This window comes from Rattus norvegicus, chromosome 12 (assembly GCF_036323735.1).
Source record: "Rattus norvegicus strain BN/NHsdMcwi chromosome 12, GRCr8, whole genome shotgun sequence".
Lineage (NCBI taxonomy): Eukaryota > Metazoa > Chordata > Mammalia > Rodentia > Muridae > Rattus > Rattus norvegicus.
The window spans coordinates 6,773,138-6,793,196 of NC_086030.1; the positions used below are offsets into that span (position 1 = coordinate 6,773,138).

General features: G+C 41.1%; 1 protein-coding gene across 1 annotated transcript in view; it reads left to right on the forward strand.

Annotated features, from left to right (window-relative positions):
* The first annotated feature begins 5,373 nt into the window (after positions 1-5,373).
* Cd209al1 (CD209a molecule like 1) overlaps positions 5,374-20,059 on the forward strand; it is a 31,198-nt gene continuing 16,512 nt past the window's right edge. Inside the window, exon 1 of the mRNA XM_063271919.1 lies at positions 5,374-5,477. Coding sequence (XP_063127989.1) covers position 5,477 — 1 coding nt within the window. The 5' untranslated portion in view covers positions 5,374-5,476. The remainder of the gene's footprint in view (positions 5,478-20,059) is intronic.

The following is a 20,059-nucleotide window of genomic DNA, read 5'->3' on the forward strand; positions in this document are numbered from 1 at the left end:
ATCATCTGCATGTAGTATTATTTTGACTTCTTCCTTTTCAATTTGTATCCTTCTGGCCTCCTTTTGTTGTCTGATTCCTCTGACTAGGACTTTGAGGAGTATATTGAATAGGTAGGGAGAGAGTTGGCAGCCCTGTGTAGTCCCTGATTTTAGTGAAGCAATACGCTTCAAATTTCTCTCCATTTAGTTTGGTGTTGGCTACTGGTCTGCTGTATATTGCTTTTACTATGTTTAAGTATGGGCCTTGAACACCTGGTTTTTCCAAGAAATTTACCATGAAGGGGTGTTCAATTTTGTCAAATGGTCTCTCAGCATCTAATGAGATGGTCATGTGGTTACATAATTTGGGTTTGTTTATTAGTGGATTACGTTGATTAAGTTCTTTTTATTTGTTGGGTCTTTGTGTGGTTTAAGTATGAGCATAATTGTGGCTTCATAGAATGAATTGGGTAGGGTTCCTTCTCCTTATATTTTGTGGAATAGTTTGAAGAGTATTGGTATTAGGTCTTCTTTGAATGTCTTCATAGAATTCTGTATAAAACCCATCTAGTCCTGGGCTTCTTTTGCTTCATATACTTTTAATGACTGATTCTATTTCTTTAGGGGTTTGGGGACTCTTTAGATGGTTTATCAGACACTGAATTAACTTTGGTACCTGGTATCTGTGTAGAAAATTGTCCATTTCCTAATATTTTTCACTTTTTTGAGTATAGGTTATTTTAGTAGGATCTGATGATTTTTTAAAAAATTTCTTCAGTTTCTGTTGTTATGTCTCCCTTTTCATTTCTGATTTGTTAATTTGGATAATTTCTCTGTGCTCTCTGGCTAGTATGGCTAAGGGTTTACCTTTCTTGTTGATTTTCTCAAAGAACCAGCTCCTGGTTATGTTGATTTTTTGTGTAGTTCTTTTTATTTCTACAAGGTTGACTTTAGTTTTGAGTTTCATTATATCCTGTTATCTATTTCTTTTGGGTGTATTTGCTTTATTTTGTTCTAGAGTTTTCAGGTGCATTGTCAGGTTACTAGTGCATGCTATGTCCAGTTTCTTTTTGGAGGCACTCAGAGCTATGAGTTTTCTTCTTAGCACTGTTCTCATTGTGTCTCATAAGTTTGAATATGTTGTGTCTTCATTTTAATTAAATTCTAATAAGTTAGCATTAAGTCAAACTTTGTTCAGCTTCCTTGTGTATGTGGGCATTCTGTTGTTTTTGTTGTTAATGAAGACCAGCCATACGCCGTGGTGATCTGATAGGATGCATGGGATTATTTCAATCATCTTGTATCTGTTGAAGCCTGTTTTGTGACCAATTATATGGTCAATTTTGGAGAATGTATCATAAGGTGCCGAGAAAAAGACACACACACACACACACACACACACACACACACACACACACACACACACATGGTTTTAGGATGAAATGTTCTAGAGATATCTGTTAAATCCATTTGGTTCATAACTTCTGTTAGTGTCACTGTGTCTTTGTTTAGTTTCTGTTTCCATGATCTGACCATTGATGAGACTGGGGTATTGAAGTCTCCCACTATTATTCTGTGTGGTGCAAGGTGTGCTTTGAACTTTAGTAAAGTTCTTTTATGATTGGGGGTGCCCTTGCATTTGGAGCACAGGTATTCAGGATTGAGAATTCATCTTGGAAGATTTTTTCCTTTGATGAGTACAATGTGTCCTTCCATGCCTTTTTTGATAACTTTTGGCTGAAAGTCGATTTTACTCAAAATTAGAATGGCTACTCCAGCTTGTTTCTTGGAACCATTTGTTTGGAAACATTTTTCTAGCCTTTTACTCTAATGTAGTATCTGTTTTTGAGGTGCATTTCCTTATTCAGGGAAATGTTGAGTCCAGTTTACCTATCTAGTCAGATGGTCTATGTCTTTTGATTGGGGAATTGAGTCCGTTGATGTTAAGTGATATTAAGGAATTGTGATTGTTGCTTCCTCTTATTTTTGTTGTTAGAGGTGGAATTATGTTTGTGTGGCTCTCTTCCTTTGGGTTTGTTGAAAGAAGATTGATTTCTTGCTATTTCTAGGGTGTAGTTTCCCTCCTTTTGTTGGAGTTTCCATCTATTATCATTTGTAGGTCTGTATTTGTAGAAAGATATTGTGTGAATTTAGTTTTGTCATGGAATATCTTTTCCAATTATGGTAATTGAGAGTTTTGTTAAATATAGTAGCCTGGGCTGGCTTTTGTGTTTTCTTATGGTCTGTATGACATCTCTCCAGGATCTTATAACTCTCATAGTCTCTGTTCAGAAGTCTGGAGTAATTCTGATAGATCTGCCTTTATATGTTACTTGACCTTTTCCCCTTACTGCTTTTCATATTCTTTCATTGTTTTGTATTTGGTGTTTTGACTGTTATGTGATGTGAGAAATTTCTTTTCTGGTACAATCTATTTGATGCTCTGTAGGTTTCTTGTGTGTTCTTAAGCATCTATTTTCTATTGGATATTTTATTTATTTACATTTCAAATGTTATCTCCTTTCTTGGTTCCTCTCTCCCATCTCCGCTGCCTCTGCTTCTCTGAGAATGCCGCCCTTCCCACACACCCACTTCCACCTAACACTCTGGTATTATCCTACTCTGGGGAAACAAGACAGCATCTCTTTCTTTAGTTTAGGGATGTTTTCTTCTATACTTTTATTTGAAGATATTTACTGGCACTTTATTTTGAAAAATCTTTGCTATCTTCTGTACCTATTATCCTTAGGTTTGGTCTTCTCATTGTGTCTTGGATTTCCTGGATGTTCTGGGTTAGGAACTTTTTGAATTTTGCATTTTCTTTAACTATTGTGTCAATGTTTTCTATGGTACATTGTGCCCCTGAGATTCTTTCTTCTGTCAATTATATTCTGTTGGTGATGCTTGTGTCTATGACTTCTGATCTCTTTCATAGGTTTTCTATCTCTGGGGTTGTCTCCCTCATGACGTCTTTATTGTTTGTATTTCCATTTTTTTAGAACCTGAATTGTTATTTTTTTGATACCTTCACCTGTTTGATTGTTTTCCTATAATTCTTTAAGAGTTTTTTGTGTTCTCTCTTTAAGGCTTCTATGTGTTTATATATGTTCTGTATTTCTTTAAGGGAGTTATGCTTGTCCTTTTTAAAGTCCTCTATCATTATCACAAGATGCGATTTTTAAACCCACATCTTGCTTTTCCTGTGTTTTCAGTTAGTCACGACTGGTTGTGGTGGTGGACAGGACCTGTGTTCTGATGATGTCACGTATCCTTTGTTTCTGTTGCTTTGGTTATTACCTTTGCCTCTTGCCATCTGGTTATCTCTCTTATTAGTTGATCTTCTCTCTGACTGGCGGCTGTCCCTCCTGTTGTCCTGTGACCCTATGATCTTAAGAGTGAGAGTGCTCCTGGTAGACCAGCTCTCTACTGATAGGATTTGGTTACAGGGTTCGGTGAGACAGCTTTAGCCATGGGCGAATATGAAGCCTGGAAGGATCCTGTTCCCAGCTACTCCTCGGTTTCTGTGTCCTGTGTACTTCCGGTGGGTCCCTCTTGGACAGTTATTTGAGCAAAAGTGGTGGTCTCACCTGTGGGCTTAGGAGTGAGAGCACTCCTGGGAGACCAGCTCTCTCGGTACAGAATTTAGATATGGAGGGCTGTGGGATAACCTTAGCTCTTGACACTGATGGAAACCAGAAGGATCCTGTCCATAATCTTAAATTTTTAAATTACTTTAAACATGGGAATTTGAAGGAAAGAAAACTTTGGATGGTTTCAATGAGGTTTTGTGCAGTCCAGGCTGTGAAAAAGGAATGAATATCAAGAAAGAACAGAAGTACTGGAAGTCGGCAGCAGACCACATATCATCAGCATCTGTTCACTGTCTCTGAATCTCTGTAGTGCCAGTCCAGGAAGGAGGCAGTTTAAGGTGCACAGAGCTCACAGTCACTAAAAGAAAGGAAACACAAATCTTAAAATGCACACTCAGAAGTTAGCAGAGAGAAATTTCGTGAAAATAAAAACAAACAACAAACCTAAATGCACCCCCCACATGAAAAATGTCAATGTGCTCTTGGGTATGCCAGTTTCTTTCCCTGAGTACATTTCTATTTTTCTACTTTTGTTCATTCATTTCCTCACTCATTCATTGTGGGTGTGTACGCGTCTCTCTCTCTCTCTCTCTCTCTCTCTCTCTCTCTCTCTCTCTCTCTCTCTCTCCCTGTGTATGTGTATGCACATGCCACTGTGAGTGTGTGAAGGTCAGCAGATGACTCTTTAGAGTTGATTCTCTCCCTTCTATTACAAAAATCTCTTACTCAGGTCACGCATGACAGTAAGGCTTTACTCCCTGATCAATCTCCTTCAACCATTATATTGCTTTAAAAAGCCATCAAATTTGAATTCATACTGCCTTGATCTGAAGTGTTTCTCTGCATCAAAGCAAAGGAACAGATTTCACATTAGTTGAATCCCTAAAAGTTGAAAGAAAATCCGTAGGCTGCTATCAGTGACTACAGGGGGCTGTACTCATCTCTAAATTCTAAGTTATTTTCACCAGAAATATTAAACAAAAGTAAATGTTGATGGTTCAGTTCCAAGAGTCAATCACTAGGCATTACCACGAATAAGAAGATCAGCAACACAAGGCAGGGATCCTAGAGTTGAGATTGGGTTTCCACAGAAGGAACTTGCTGATCTTCACCATATGTTCAGGACACATAACAAAACAGTCTTATTTTGAAAGTTGAATCTTTCTGTTTTGACTTTGCTATGTTTTGTCAAGAAGAGTGTGGGATACATGGATATGAGGCCTGAGGTTGATATTGGGTATCATACTTGACTTCTATTCCACTTATTCCTTGAGGCAAGGCCACTCAATCAAGCCCAGAAGTCATCAAGATGGCTCGTCTTTCTAGCCAGTGTGCTCTAAGATTTCACTGCCTCCAGTTTCCAAGGTTATGGTTAAATATGGGCTTCCATCTCCATACAAAAGACATTAAAATAAACATGCGGTTCAATGGAAATAATTACATTTATAGGAGTGTGCAAATTGTCCATCCATAAGTTGATAGGCGCTTCAGTAGGTTCCATTTCCGAGTTACTGTAAATCCTGCAGCAATGAGCATGCGTGAATACAAACCTCTGTAGTAGGCTCCAGAGAACCTGATGCAGTTCCCAAGAATACGATGGCTGCATTGAGAGATTCTCTGCTAAAAGCATCAAAGAGATTGATCATAACAATGGACCAAAACTCTCTACCCTGGGCTTCTAAACTTTCTGCTCTCCCCCGGAAACCAGGGACTAGTCTATGTCATCTATGTTAAATCTTCAGACTCCTTACCGTAGCTCATGTGGTGACTGTCACCACTTCTCTTTTATTCTCCCTGGTTGAGTGTAGGTTTGAGGAGTACAAAAAGGTTTTGGCAAAGAGAAACTGTGCTCCCCAAATTCTACACACTTGTGGACAGCAGTGAAGAAGAGCATTTGCAACAAAGAAAGTAAGAAATATCTGTGTTTCTTGGGTGAAACTAAGTAAGACTCAGGGAGCTTAGGGTTGAATGAGAGGGGTAGATCAGGAATCAGCATTTTTAGGCTCTAAATAATGCTCTAACCATCCAATGAATGATCTTGTAAACAGAATCAGTAGCTTGTATAAAAGCTTTGGAGCAGCTCTTTTTTTAATCTCTAAAAGGATAAAGATACTGAGAAGGGAACAGATGAGGTAGTCCTTAATCCTGGGAAAAGAGAGACTGCAATAGGAAATATTCAGTTTCTAGAAAGATTAGGGCTGCCAGTCTATTTCTAGTGTCAGGGGAATGGAGGATGTGAAATTGGAAACTGGCTCAGAAGGAGATGAACACTTGAGATCTTGACTCCTGGACACTAGAAAGGTAGACCCTGGAAACCAGAGTCCTGAGTCCTAAGAAAATTGATTCTGAAAATCCACAATCCTGAAACCTGAGAAGGGTGAACTATTAGTCTTTAGATTCTTGCTTTTCAAAAGATGAAAGCCAGGGTTAGGATTTTTTGCTCCTAATGAGGATTAGGTTTAATAATTGATTTCTGGGTTTTAGAGAGGGGGAAAATGAGTCTATCCTCCTGTTCTTGGGAAGTGAGGCATGTGTTAGGTGAGGTGAATACTGGGAATCAGGAATCCTCAGTTTTGTGGGGGCAAGGATGGGTATAGCATTCCTGAGAATTTAAGTAGAGCTGGGGTCTGAGTGTTGATTCTGTGGACATGGCTTCTGAAAACTGAACTCCTGGTTCTTGGTGTAGTAGGGACTGAACATCTTTCCTATTGGGTTCTAGGGTGTTGAAAACCAGCAGATTGAAATGCAGGATCCTGAGATAGCTGAGGCTGGAAAGAGACTTCTGATGCTTCTTTAGTGGATTATGGACAGGATAACTGAAGCAGTAGTAGAATGATGACTATCTGTATATCTGCGTTCAGAAGGGGAAAGAAGACACTAGGCTATCCCTGGTTAAGAGGGTGGTAGGAAACTTGGCCTGATGGACCACTCAATTATCTTTCCTCAACCTGTCTGGACCGTAAGCTATTCATCACTGTGCTGAAGCTCATCTCCATTGTGCTCTTGGCTGCTCTCATCATAGCAGTCATTGTCAAAGGTCAGAAACCTTCAATGTTAGAGCTTCCTGCTCTAGTCTCCTAGCACGTGGGTGGAGTTGATACTGAAGCTGGGACTGTGGTCTTACATGTCTTCTGGGAAGTAGCCAAGGGTTCTCTCAGAAAGAAGTAGTTTTAGTGGAATGGTCTGACTCCTTTTACCCTTGTGGTCAAACTTCCCTGCGCATCAGGATTCCTCATGATCAAATGAGACACATTCAAGTAAGATTCTGGGATTTGGACATGATGTTCCTATGAACCCAGTACATGGTAGTTAGATCCTAGTTTGCCCTGCCTTTACAATTTATTTGTGAATTCCATACATGAATAAAATGTTTTGATCAATTCTAATATCTCCTCCCTGTCTTCAAGTTCCTCCCCTCTTCTCCACCACTACTTTTCCCTCCCAGTTTCAAGAACTACATCATGTTTATTATCCACTGAATACTCTTAGTGTTCTCTATGTACATGGATTGAAGACCATTTTCTGGAGCATGGGTAGTCTCTTGGGGCAAAAAACCCCAATGACCCTCTTTCCCTCCCGACTTCCATATCTTTCTTCCTCCCTCCCTTTCTCCCTCCTACTCTACCTCCCCCAGAAGCTTTAAGTTGCTAACTGTTACAGAGCTACAGTTGAGGCTTCCTGTGCCCATTCTCCACCTTTGTTGTGATTCTGACTAGCTTGAGTTTCTGTGGGTTTGAACTGCAGTCACAACACTGTGAGTTCCTATGAACAACATGTTGGAATCTCAATTTGAATCACAACTTACTACAAAAAGAAGCTTCCATAAGAAAGATTGCAAACTTGTGGTGACCTAAAAGTTGTATCTCACACAATGAACTAATCAGACTTAACACCTGTCTCTCAACCTGTCTTTCTCTGTCTTTTTCTCTCTCTGTATCTCTCCAGCTCTCTGTCTCTATTTCTCTCTCTTTCTTTCTCTGTCTCTGTGTGAGAGAGTTAAGAAGCATCTGCATGTGGCTTACCAGCCTTCTGTGTTATGATGTCCAGCTTCTGTATGATCTTTTGCAAACATGCTATGCTGAACAAATCATGTCATATGAAACTTCATGTGCCTCCCTGAAAGTATAAGAGGTTCAGGTATTTCTCTTGTTTGGAGGAACATCTCGGAAGGCTCCTGTGGCCAAGCACTACCATCCTGTCATGGTACCTAGCTCTCTGATTTTTATGGGAAGCTCTATTCAAGGTGTTAAGGGGAAACCTCTCCTGCTTTAAGCTCCCATTTTATTGTTTTGCTTATTCCTCTGTTTTCTTTTGAAGGCTCTCTGAACTAGAGGCATGTTCATAGTCTTGAAGCCATTTTAATAAAGCTAACCCCTCAAGGATGATTATGTGTCAGATCCTTTCCTGAACTCTCCTCATAGATTTATCAGCACTTATTATTTTCATTTTCTTTTCTTTTCATAGGCACCGAGTTCCTTACATCCCAAGATCATGATCAGGAAAAGCAAAACATTCACCAGAAACTGGGCCAGTGGAAGGTTGGACTAAGTAAGTTAACAGAAAATGGATCTCCAAGAGCATGGAAAGGTTTCCACATGGGATGAAGCGACTGCAGAGACCTCTTCTCTAGTCACTCAATTTCTACCCCTGTTGAATGGGAACACCGAGGAACATGAAAGATCTAAGTAACTAGACAAAATAGGCCTTGCCCACAGTCCCTTAGTTTCTAAATCTGTTGAATGGGAGCTAGGATAAATATTTAAAATGGTACCTCCTGGATTCATAGGGCCATGCACACGGAAGACACTCATTTAAACAAGACTTCTAATGTCTGTTTGAACATTTAAAATTTCTCCTATTCTATGTATATGGGAGAGCTGTCCAAGATCCCCTGGGTTATCTTGGAGGGAAAAGACTCAGGAAGTTAAGAGGGGAATGGCTGTGACTGAGGAGGTAGATTAGTGAATAAAGTGCTAACCAAACAAGCATGGGGACCAGAGTTTGGATCCACCACATCACATAGAATTTGAGCAGAGCCACACAGGCCTTAACACAGCAGTGGTGGGGTCCAGGCATAGCCCAGGGCTCACTTGCTAGTCTAGTCAAAACAGGGAGTCCTGTGTTCAGAAAGAGCAAGTCTCAAAAGTAAAAATAAACATGAAAAAGTTAGAGATAAAGGCATAGAGAGAAAGAGAGACAGATGAGACAGAGACAGAGAGAGGCAGAGACAGAAGCCAGGCTATACTGAATGGCAGCAAGGATCTAGATCAAACTGATAAAACTGATAAAACTGCATGAAGAAGTTGACAGGGATGTGTGATAGGGCAGTTCTTACAGGAATCTGAAGAGAATGAGTGGGGTGTATTTGATCAAAAGATATTGAGTGTGTACAGACATTCAGTTTAAACCATTATGGATTCAAAGTAGAGTGATGATGCATACGTAGGAGTGTTCGGAAGAAGGAACTTGAAGTAAGAAATGTTCTAATTGAAATATAATCTCAAAAATGAACAAGCCAACAAGATATTGTCTGCAGAGAACAAATAATCAAAATTAAATAAGGATATATTTCTAATTAGAAATTTTAGTTAAAATATAATTATATAAATGCCCTCCTACCCTCTGTCTACACTCCCATTCTACGCACCCACAACTCTCTGAAATTTGTAACCTTTTAAATTTCATTTTTGTTGTCTCTTATACAGAAGCATTTTTAAAAAATAATGACAGTGATTGATGAAAATCTTCAATATCCACTCTATGCTCTACTTGCACATACACAGAACAGTGCACAAACACATGTGCATATGCATGAACAACACACATCCAAGCAAAATATCGGGAGAACGTACGGGAATGGTTCCCCTTGTGAAGTTTCAAGGAAGGAAAAGGATGTAATCTCAAGGATTTGAAAGTCTAAACTGATGCAGGTACATTGATAACTGTGTATGTACATCTAACTCACTCCACAGACTCCCTGTGCCTCTCTTGCCCCTGGCTGTACTTACAAGGGTACTGGAAGCTCGACAGTGGAAACTGTTACTTCTTCTCCAAATATAAAAAGAACTGGGTGGAATCTGTCAAGGCCTGCACGTACATGGGGGCACAACCAGTGGTCATAAAAAGTAATGAGGAGCAGGTATGTTGAGCTGGGCTTTTCTATTCTATGGTCGTGATTCTAGTTAGATGGGATCCTTCTTACAAATTATTTTTACTATACTTGAATAGGTGAGAATTGTACATTCAGATAAATACAAAGTGGTACCATGGATATATGAATTAAGGAATAATTAATATGTAGGAATCTTTTGGAGTGCTGAACAGAGTTTAACAAGCATTTACATTCGTGTTCAATGCCCTGATTTGGGGCTCCAGGATGTCTTGATGGGTAAAAGTGCTCGCTGTGAAGCACAGGGATCTGGGATCCACACAATAAAAACAGAGTTAATTGTTAGAAGTTGGCCCCTGACCTACACACACACACACACACACACACACACACACACACACACACACACACACAGACACACACACACTCACACACCCCTTGGCATCTACACCCACACATGAATTTTATTATTCTGAAGAGAGAAATCCTGAAGAAATGTTCAAAACCTATGAATCACCAGACTCTTGTAAGTTTGGGAAGCTGGCAGAAAGTTTCTCATATTATTATTTTAGTTGAAAAGCATAAGAGGAACAGATGGACTAGAAGCTTAAAATTAACATCTGTCAAGTCATACCACACACTGCTCCTAAATTCTGAGTCCTCAAGGGAGCTGTGTGACACCTGGCCTGATCTTTTAATGTCTAGGTCTGCATGTGTATATGAGTGTAAGTGTAAAGATGTGTAAGTGTGTGTGTGTGTGTGTGTGTGTGTGTAGAGGTGTGTGTGCATGTGTGTGTGTTTGTGAGTGTGTGTGTGTGTGTGTGTGTGTGTGTGTAGTGATCCTATATAAACACAAGTGTGCATTCATTGTTGCAGTAGAATCCTGGGATCTGACTGCAAGCAAGAATTCTATATCTAGATAATGGTATAAAATGTGAAAATGATAGCAGAAATCCAGCATGACTCCCCTCTGCCCCTTCCAGAGAGTCCTCCAAGGGACTTCTAAGAAGAAAGGCAATTCCTGGATGGGCCTGTCATACAATAAGAAGGAAAGAAAATGGCAGTGGGTGGATGGCTCTCCGCTAGAATCTAGGTAATACAGTTTGTTGTGGGTGGCTCCATGATGCAGGAAGGAGTTGTGGTTTGTACATTCTCCTTGGAGCCCTAGGCATGAGCGTCTGCTTGTTGGAATGTTATTAGATGAATTCTGATATGATTTTGCAATGCTATCATGTGATCTGAGGGAGGACATTACAACATGATAGATATTGCAGGAATTTCTTCTCCCTGAGGGAGGTGTGAATGGGATGGCTGCAATGACATGTGAGGACCTGATGGTCCTTCCTACATCCTCCTATAAAGAAATGGGAATTGTCCACAAACCCAATGGACATGGACTTTGCAAGAAGACCTAGATATTCCAATGAAAATGGTGTTGTTTTTTCTGAGGGATGTATTTTGCATGGTATTCATAGAGAATCTGAAACACAGGATCATGCTTGCCTTCAAAATACAATTTGTCCATAATAAAGATCCATTTTATCATGAGAGCTGCAAAAGAATTGCTCCATACCATGGAGGACTTGAAAATAGACAGGTGGGAGGATCAAGGCCAGTGTTTTTCTTTTGATGTGTATGGAAAGAAATATATAAGATTGTATACCAGGGTAATTTGGAATGTCAGTGGAATCTTAAATGCCATAGTTTCCCATTTTCAGTAAAAGTCATGCTTAGTGGTCATTCAAAAATCACACATGAGTGGCACTCACCCGGTTCTTGCGTGTCTAGGCAATCTTTATTCATATTAAGGTTAGCAAGTTACAGAGAAGCTAGCAATTGACTGAGACCATTTATCAGGGACAATGGGCAGAGGAATTTAAAGCCCCAGAATATTTGTCATACAAGGCTTTGTGCTCTGAATCAATAGGATGGAAAGTTTTGGGAGGAGGCTGTACTAAACATTGGAAAAATGGTATCTTGATGAAGGACTAAGCCAGTGAAAAATAATCGGGGACACAGAAATGTAGAAAGGACGATAAAAACGACTTCTTTCCTTTAAATATTTGTGGCAGTTGTTTGTTTTGTTTTGTTTTGCCTTCTGTCTAGTCCACCACCTGAATCTCCAAAACCTAAGATAAAACTGTCTCAATTTCACAGTACGAGTCTGTGAATTCTGTATTTTAGAATATTGGTTTCTCACAGAAATATCTTAGGTGTGCTGTCAGGGTCTGAGTGAAGTATGGCCTCCATATGCACATGAGACAGAGAAGGAATTATCCCAGTGCCAGAAGTTAGAAAAGGTCAACAACACGGGGATGGGAAAGAAGCTCATGTTCTTTGGGGTTTTCAATGTCAGGAACTATTGGCCTGTAGGGGAACCCAAGATGCGAGGAAATAAAGATTGTGCAATATTCACAGATTACGGATGGAATGCCCTCCCATGTTCCCGTGAGTCACTCCGGATCTGCATGAAGCCTGCACTGCCCTGCCCTAAGTGAATACTGTTCCCCTCCATGGTCTCCATACAGGGCTCTTCATCATCTAGTTGAATTTTAGTTCATTTTGCTTTTCTGTGGCACTTGGGTCTCAAAATTCCATCTGAATCCTATATTTCCAGACACCTTGTCTTTACACACTCGGTCCATTCCTGTGTCCTCTCCTGGGTCAATAATTTACATTGGGTGGGGTCAGGGCTTTGCCATGTTCTTAGCTTTCTCCCAGGATTAAATTCTGGGTTGCTTATCACTCCCCTCACTTGCTGTTCTCACTCTTCCTCCTGAGTGTGGAAGGAAGAGTGACCAGCCATCCTCCTGCATCTGTTGTCATGCTGTTACTTCCTCCAGCTGTTGCTTTGCCTACACCAACACCAAGATCTCCATCTCTTTGGTATCATCAGCCAAAATAAACAGTTTCACCCATGCTGCTTTCTGTCTGCTCATTTTATCATAGTAACAGAAAAGTATTTCAATCAAATCTAATGCATAAGAAGTGGAGTTGGTACAGAGGTATCAGGTGTGTTGAACCTATGGATTCTGGAACAGACCGATCTATCGGCATCTATCTTGGAGAACTCATATATCCAAATGTTTTTATTAGAAGAGGGAGGTACAAAGAGAGCATGAGCAGTAAGCCTATCTCTCTCTTTTTTTTTTTTATTAACTTAAGTATTTCTTATATACATTTCGAGTGTTATTCCCTTTCCCGGTTTCCGGGCAAACATCCCCCTAATCCCTCCCCCTCCGCTTTTATATGGGTGTCCCCCTCCCCATCCTCCCCTCATTGCCGCCCTCCCCCCACCAGTCTAGTTCACTGGGGGTTCAGTCTTAGCAGGACCCAGGGCTTCCCCTTCCACTGGTGCTCTTACTAGGATATTCATTGCTACCTATGGGGTCAGAGTCCAGGGTCAGTCCATGTATAGTCCTTAGGTAGTGGCTTAGTCCCTGGAAGCTCTGGTTGCTTGACATTGTTGTTCATATGGGGTCTCGAGCCCCTTCAAGCTCTTCCAGTTCTTTCTCTGATTCCTTCAACGGGGGTCCTATTCTCAGTTCAGTGGTTTGCTGCTGGCATTTGCCTCTGTATTTGCTGTATTCTGGCTGTGTCTCTCAGGAGCGATCTACATCCGGCTCCTGTCGGCCTGCACTTCTTTGCTTCATCCATCTTGTCTAATTGGATGGTAAGCCTGTCTCTTGAATGGAACATTTTTATCTACAGCATTTGTCTCCCTTGTCCTCACAATTAGAAAATTGAAGTTTATTCTGGCCACTGCACCAAGTGCTTTTAATTTTCTTTAAACAGACATGTTATTTTTCATAAAATTAAACCTATCATCCACTTACAGTTTTCCCACAGGGAATGTCTATGAACATACTAGCTAGGTCAATAAGAGAGTATTCTCACTCTGTATGGCAGGTGAATACACAGTCTCAAGGCCTCCCAAGAGTCTGAGAATAAATGATAGTTGTGGACTTAGCAGGAATAAAAACATAGACATGTTCACCCAGTACCCAGATCCCATGGGGATAGAGCTGGATTCTCAGAAGCGTGGCTAAACCTGAGAGCACAGATCCTGCCAAGAAAAAGCTGGTCCAAGAGTGCTGACACAGCTGAGGGCACAGATAAGACCACCACTTCTGTTGCAAGGGACCTGCCCAGAGCCTTCAGGATACAGGAACCAAGGAACAGTCTGGGACAGGATCCTTCTGTTTTCTGTCTGTGCCTGGAGCTGACCCTGGGCTTCAGCACCCTGTACCTAGGTCCTATGGGAAGAAAGCTGTAGTCTCAAGAGCGTGGACAATCCTGAGAGCACAGGTGAGATAACCACTTCTGCTCACATTCCTTGTCCAAGAGGAACCACCGGAAGCCCTCTATACACAGGAACTGAGAGGCAGTCTGGGACAGGATCCTTCTGTTTTCCACCCATGTCTGAGCTGACCCTATGCCAAAGCTCTCTATACCCAGATCCTCCCAGTCAAAAGCCTGTCTCCAGAAGTGCTGACACACAGGCTTACAGGAGGGTCAGCCACTGTCAGAGACAGCAAGACCTGCTAACACCAGAGATAAGCAGATGGCAAGAGGCAAGGGCAGGAACCTAAGCAACAGAAACCAAGGCCACTTGGCATCATCAGGATTCACTGATGTGAATAGTCTTGGTGTCATTTGTGGAAAGTTTTCTGAATTCTACAGCAAAAAAACCCCACCGTTATGTCTAATGACATAGGAAGAAATTTTGTAATGAACCCACAAAATGGATGAAGATAAGTCCTGTTCATGAAAGCTCATCTAAACCGTGATAAAGACAAGGAACTGGTGAAGCTCACTCAGTACCTCAAGGAGATGGCCAAGCTTGAGGACTTCCTGAAACCGAATCACAAGTACTGGGAATGGTATCCATCTAAGAATCGAGGACGGTAGTTACCAGTTACACTCACAATTGACGATCATTGGAGTCCGTGGACCTTTCTTTCTTTGCTACGCATTACCATGTTTGTGTTCGACACTGAAGCAGATGCTGGGCTGCCTTGCTGTAGTCTTCCAATGCTTTGTAAATTTAATTTTGTATTTTTTGAAGATCATAACGAAGCGTTAAAAAGCAAAACAAAACAAAAATTTCTCTTCCCTCTGTGTTAATTTACTCTTGAAGAAATGTTCTCAGGCATTAATTATTGAGATGTTTCCCAATCCCTAGAAAATGCAAAAAAAGAAAGGAAAATGAAAAGTGGAGAAAATTTATTTACCAGTGTCATCCTGTGACTTTGGAAATGAGTTTTGTCTTATGGTTTTTATGCTTTTTTTCTCCTTGGATACTGAGCTGCCTGAGTCTGAGACCAAATCTATCTCCAAACTAGCTAGTGTTCTATCAGTGGTCATATCTTGCCACATTAGTCATCACAGCAGTTCTCATGGTTCATATCTAGATGAGACTGTTGATGACTTATCTACCCCTAGAAGCTTGCACAGAACCTTCCTGGACTATAGTAATAATTAGAGGGAAGTGTCCCTATCACTGCCAGTTAGATTTGTCCACATCTTGTGATAAAACTGTGGGGTCTCATCAGCAATGGTTTTTACCAACAGTTTCTATTGAGTAACCAAGAGTAATATAGCCAGGCTCTTACTTTTCCTTCTCTGAGTTGAACAGAGGAGAAACTGAGTTTTGTATTCACTGCAGAAAGTGAGGTTGAGTAAGAGTGAATACTTTGTACAAACATTTTTTCTATGAAATGCAAGAGGGAATTCTGCCATCATGGGTCCTGGAGAGTTGAGACTAGACTTTTGGCTATGGGATGCTGGAAGTTTAAGTATTAACATCCTGTGTCTGGGCAGAAGTATGCTGGTGGCTTGTGTGTCCCTAGGCCCAGACAATACAAGGGCACATGTTTGCTGAAATCCCATCCTTCTCTTCCACAGGGTGTGTGAGTCACTCGGTGCTGCAGCTCCTTTTCTTCACTCTCTTCTCTGGGGTCCTTGTGGCATTTCTTCTCCAAGGTCAGACATCCCTGAGTACTTGGAATCTTAATGCTGTTTTTTTTTTTTTTTTTTTTTTTTTTTTTTTTTTTTTTTTTTTTTGCGGGGGAACCTAGGGAAAACAGATTTAGGAGGATGACAAGCCTGAACATGGAACTCGATTCTTCTACGGCTTCTAAGCATGTATCACGACCCTCCAACTTATAAAGAAAGGGAAAAGGGAATATGAGAATGTCCTCACTCCACTTGCTCTTTCTGTATGTCAAGATCTCTCTCTCTCTCTCTCTCTCTCTCTCTCTCTTTCTCTCTCTCTCTCCCTCCCTCTCCCTCTCCCTCCCCCGTCCCCCTCTCCCTCATGTATCTATGTGCATGTATGGACATACACACGTGTATTTGCATGCACATGGATCTGTGTAGATAAGCATACATGTGTATGTGTAATATGTAGTTGCCAGGAGACAGCCTCAGTCATCATTTTTCATACTCTGTCCACTTTTGTGGAGAAAATATTTCTTACTGTCCTGAGGTTTTCAAGAAATCTATTCTGGTTGGACAAGGGAACTGTCTGTCCTTTAATCTCCAAAAACCGTGATTATGAGTGTGTACACCAGCATGCCTGATTTTTAAATGTAGGTTCTGGAATATTGAATTAAGGTCATCATGCCTGCATGCAAGTACTTTACCAAGTAAATCATCTCTCCAGTCCACTATTCCTCTTCTTCAAGAGTTCTGTAACAAATAGTTGGCTCTCAGACACAATGTTCCTACATAGGCAGTGTAGACCATGAGACACTGTAGGTGTTTCTTTTCTCTTGGCACAGTTCCAAAGGTTTCCTGCACCCAGGATCAGGAGGAAACCTACAAGAAACTCATGCAACTGAAGACTAGAATAGGTGAGTGATGAGAGGATGGTTGTCTGAGGTTGTTAATGGGCAATCCATGTGGGTACAATTTACTTGAGTTCTGACCTCTTTAAGTCTCAGTTTTGTTACTTATGAAATGGAAGCAGGATAGTACCAAAAGGGGTCATGATGTTGACAAACACACACACACACACACACACACACACACACACACACACACACACACACACACATATCCAATCATTCTACTTATTGAGAATGTCGAAAGTAGCTCCCATTTCTCCTAGTGTGGATGAGATGAGGCAGGACACTTGGATTCCCATAATACAAGGAAAAAACTTAGGAAATGGAAAGGATAATGTCTCCCATCTGTGGTACTTGGAGGTCCCTGATTCTGGAGGTTTTGAAGGCTGAGCACACACAGTAATACAAACACACAGTAATACAAACAATCAAATGTGGGTTCATTCTAACTATCCCAACAGAACTCCTATGTCGTCCCTGCTCCTGGAACTAGATGCTTTTCCATGGAAATTTATACTTCTTCTCCATAACTAAACATAACTGGAATGAGTCTCTCACTGCTTGCAAGGAAGTAGGGCACAACTAATCATCATTGAAGGTGACGAGGAGCGGGTGTGCCTGATTCTGGAGACATCGTGCATGTTTTTATTACTAAGAAGTTAATGCATCATATCATGCTTCTTGAGTAAACATATTACCTCCCTTCCAATTCCTTTCTTATGGTGCCACCACTTTTGCTTTTCAATTATGTGTACTATCTCTTTCTAAACTCATGGAGTCCCCTTAGTGCTGCCTACATGTCCACAAGTATAAGAATATCCACTGGAGGTTGGATAGTCTCTCAGGAATCAGATGTTTGAAAATACTTATTTTCCACCTTTCAGTTGTCAATAGGTCTTTAGATAAGGGTGAGACTCCATGAGCCTCTCTCCTGCCTAAGCTAAGAGTTTAGCTGGCTTGATCTTGTGCAGCCAGTGTGAGTTCATGTGTACTATTGCCCTGTTGTAATAGTTAATTGACAAATCTCATCGTGGAGTGTGCTACACACCTCAATGGTTTATGTGCCCAAATGAGAGAGACACACACACACACACACAGTCTTTATATTTTAAGATGCCATGGTCAGCACAATAGCTAGGCAATTGCCTAGCCTCAATGCTGCTATGATCTGCCTCCCACTGAGAATTCTGAGTTAGTTTGTACTAACTGCTATGCTCCGTCTTAGCTACTCCATTTGTGGGTCACTCTGGGTCATGCCTTCTTGGCCCAGACCCCAGGGAACTCTCCTTGCTTCTCTACACCACAGAGGCCTCTATGTCTCTCCACTTTCCACATTCTCCTAAAACATATTAGATATTCTCCCTCCTTATCTCCTGGTCCCTAGATTTAGAATCCTAAAATCCTCCCCATCTATTGACTGTTGGCATTTTATTTACCAACCAAAACCAACTAGGGCAGGTTTCCAGAAGGTACGTGCAGACACCCTTGTGCAAACAGTTTTGGGGGAGCAAAATTAGCATTTGTAATAGAAGCTGCAAGATTGACCTGTCCATTTCACCTCAGATATCCACTATTTCTGTCTCTTACAATCCCTCTGTCCCTCTTTCCTAATGATTTCAAAGCCTTGGTAAGGAATTCTGATGTAGATGAGAGGTATGCATTTTACTACAGGAAAGTAGTTTAAGATGGATAGACATAAATTTTCAAGGGAAAATGGAAGAGAAGCAATTAGAGAATCAAAATAACTTACACACACACACACACACACACAAACACACACACGCACAGACACACCAGACAACTCTTGTCCATGTGTGTAAGATTTGGAGGAAGCCTTGAAAATATAAAGAATGCTTGTGATACATTGGCTACTACTTAGTAAATCCCTTCATAGAGGGAAAACTCTGCTTTGTGCCATTGATCAATTGCTAGAATATGGCTCACAGACATTCAGTCAATCATGGGAAAATCCAAATAGGCATTCTCAAAACTCACAAGTCAGAGAAACACACAGTAAAAACAAGTATATATATGACAAGATACTAACTGTGCACTTCTCTGTCAAGTCATTTGGCTATACAGAGCAGACATGATAGGATTCAGACCTCCTGAACACATGATAGAAATCATGGTCAGACCGAAAAGGTCTGACTGCAAACAAAACTTCCCCTCTAGAGTTTTTCAGGAACACTGGATGAAAATTCAAGTACTCAGCTCTGTATCAATTACTCTTCTCCCCTTTCAGACCCTTCTACAGAAGATGTGTAAGAGGACAGGAAATCTCTGGATTGGGCTCTCAGACATAAAAGAGGAAGGCTCATGGCAGTGGGTGGATGGTTCACCTCTGTCACCAAGGTAGGTCAAGTAACAAGGGAAGAATGGAGGTGTGAGACTGATGTCTGAAACGCTAATGTGAAATATTCTTCCTGGGGTTTTTGTCCCCTACACACGAAAGGATGTCACTAACTGAGTGGAAAGGGAGCTCATACTCAATTCAGGGAAGATGGTAGATGATCTGAAATTCCTGTAGTGGAGATTCCTGAAGAGCTTAGAGTCTGAGAAACAAATATAGTGTGGTATGAATAATCTAAAACCAGAGTGGTTGGTTTAGGAATTAGGATTATATATGGATTTTCAAAGAAGATGAGTTAGGTTCCAAGCTCTCAGGTCAAGCATTTCAGTACCACCTGTTACTCCAAGTGCAGGGGATCTAAATGGTGTACAAACCCCCGCCACACACATGCTCTCTCTCTCTCTCTCTCTCTCTCTCTCTCTCTCTCTCTCTCTCTCTCTCTCTCTTTCTCTCTCTCTCTCTCTCTCTCTCTCTTTCTCTCTCTCTCCCTCTCTCTCATTCTCTCATTCTCTCTCTCTCTCTCACACACACACAAAACACACACACACACACACACCACAGAACACACACACACTTAAATTAAATCCTCAAATAAGAACCTGCTCATTGATTAAGACAATAGATCTAAATAAATACATGTATCTCAGTTTGGATTAGCCAGTTTTATTTTCCTCCATCTTTATTAACATGGGTATTTCTTATTTACATTTCAATTGTTATTCCCTTTCCCGGTTTCCAGGCCTACATCCCCCTAACACCTCCCCCTCCCGTTCTATATGTGTGTTCCCCTCCCCATCCTTCTCCCATTACCACCATCCCCCCAACAATCACGTTCACTGGGGTTCAGTCTTAGCAGGACAGAGGCTTCCCCTTCCACTGATGCTCTTACTAGGATATTCATTGCTACCTATGCAGTTGGAGCCCAGATTCAGTCCCGGTATAGCCTTTGGGTAGTGGCTTAGTCCCTGGAAGCTCTGGTTGGTTGGCGCTGTTGTTCATATGGGGTCTCGAGCCCCTTCAAGTTCATTCAGTCCTTTCTCTGGATCCTTCCAAGGGGGACCCGTTCTCAGTTCACTGGTTTAATGATGGTATTCGCCTATGTATTTGCTATGTATTCTGGGTGTGACTCTCAGGAGAGATCTACATCTGGTTCCTGTCAGTCTGCACTTCTTTACTT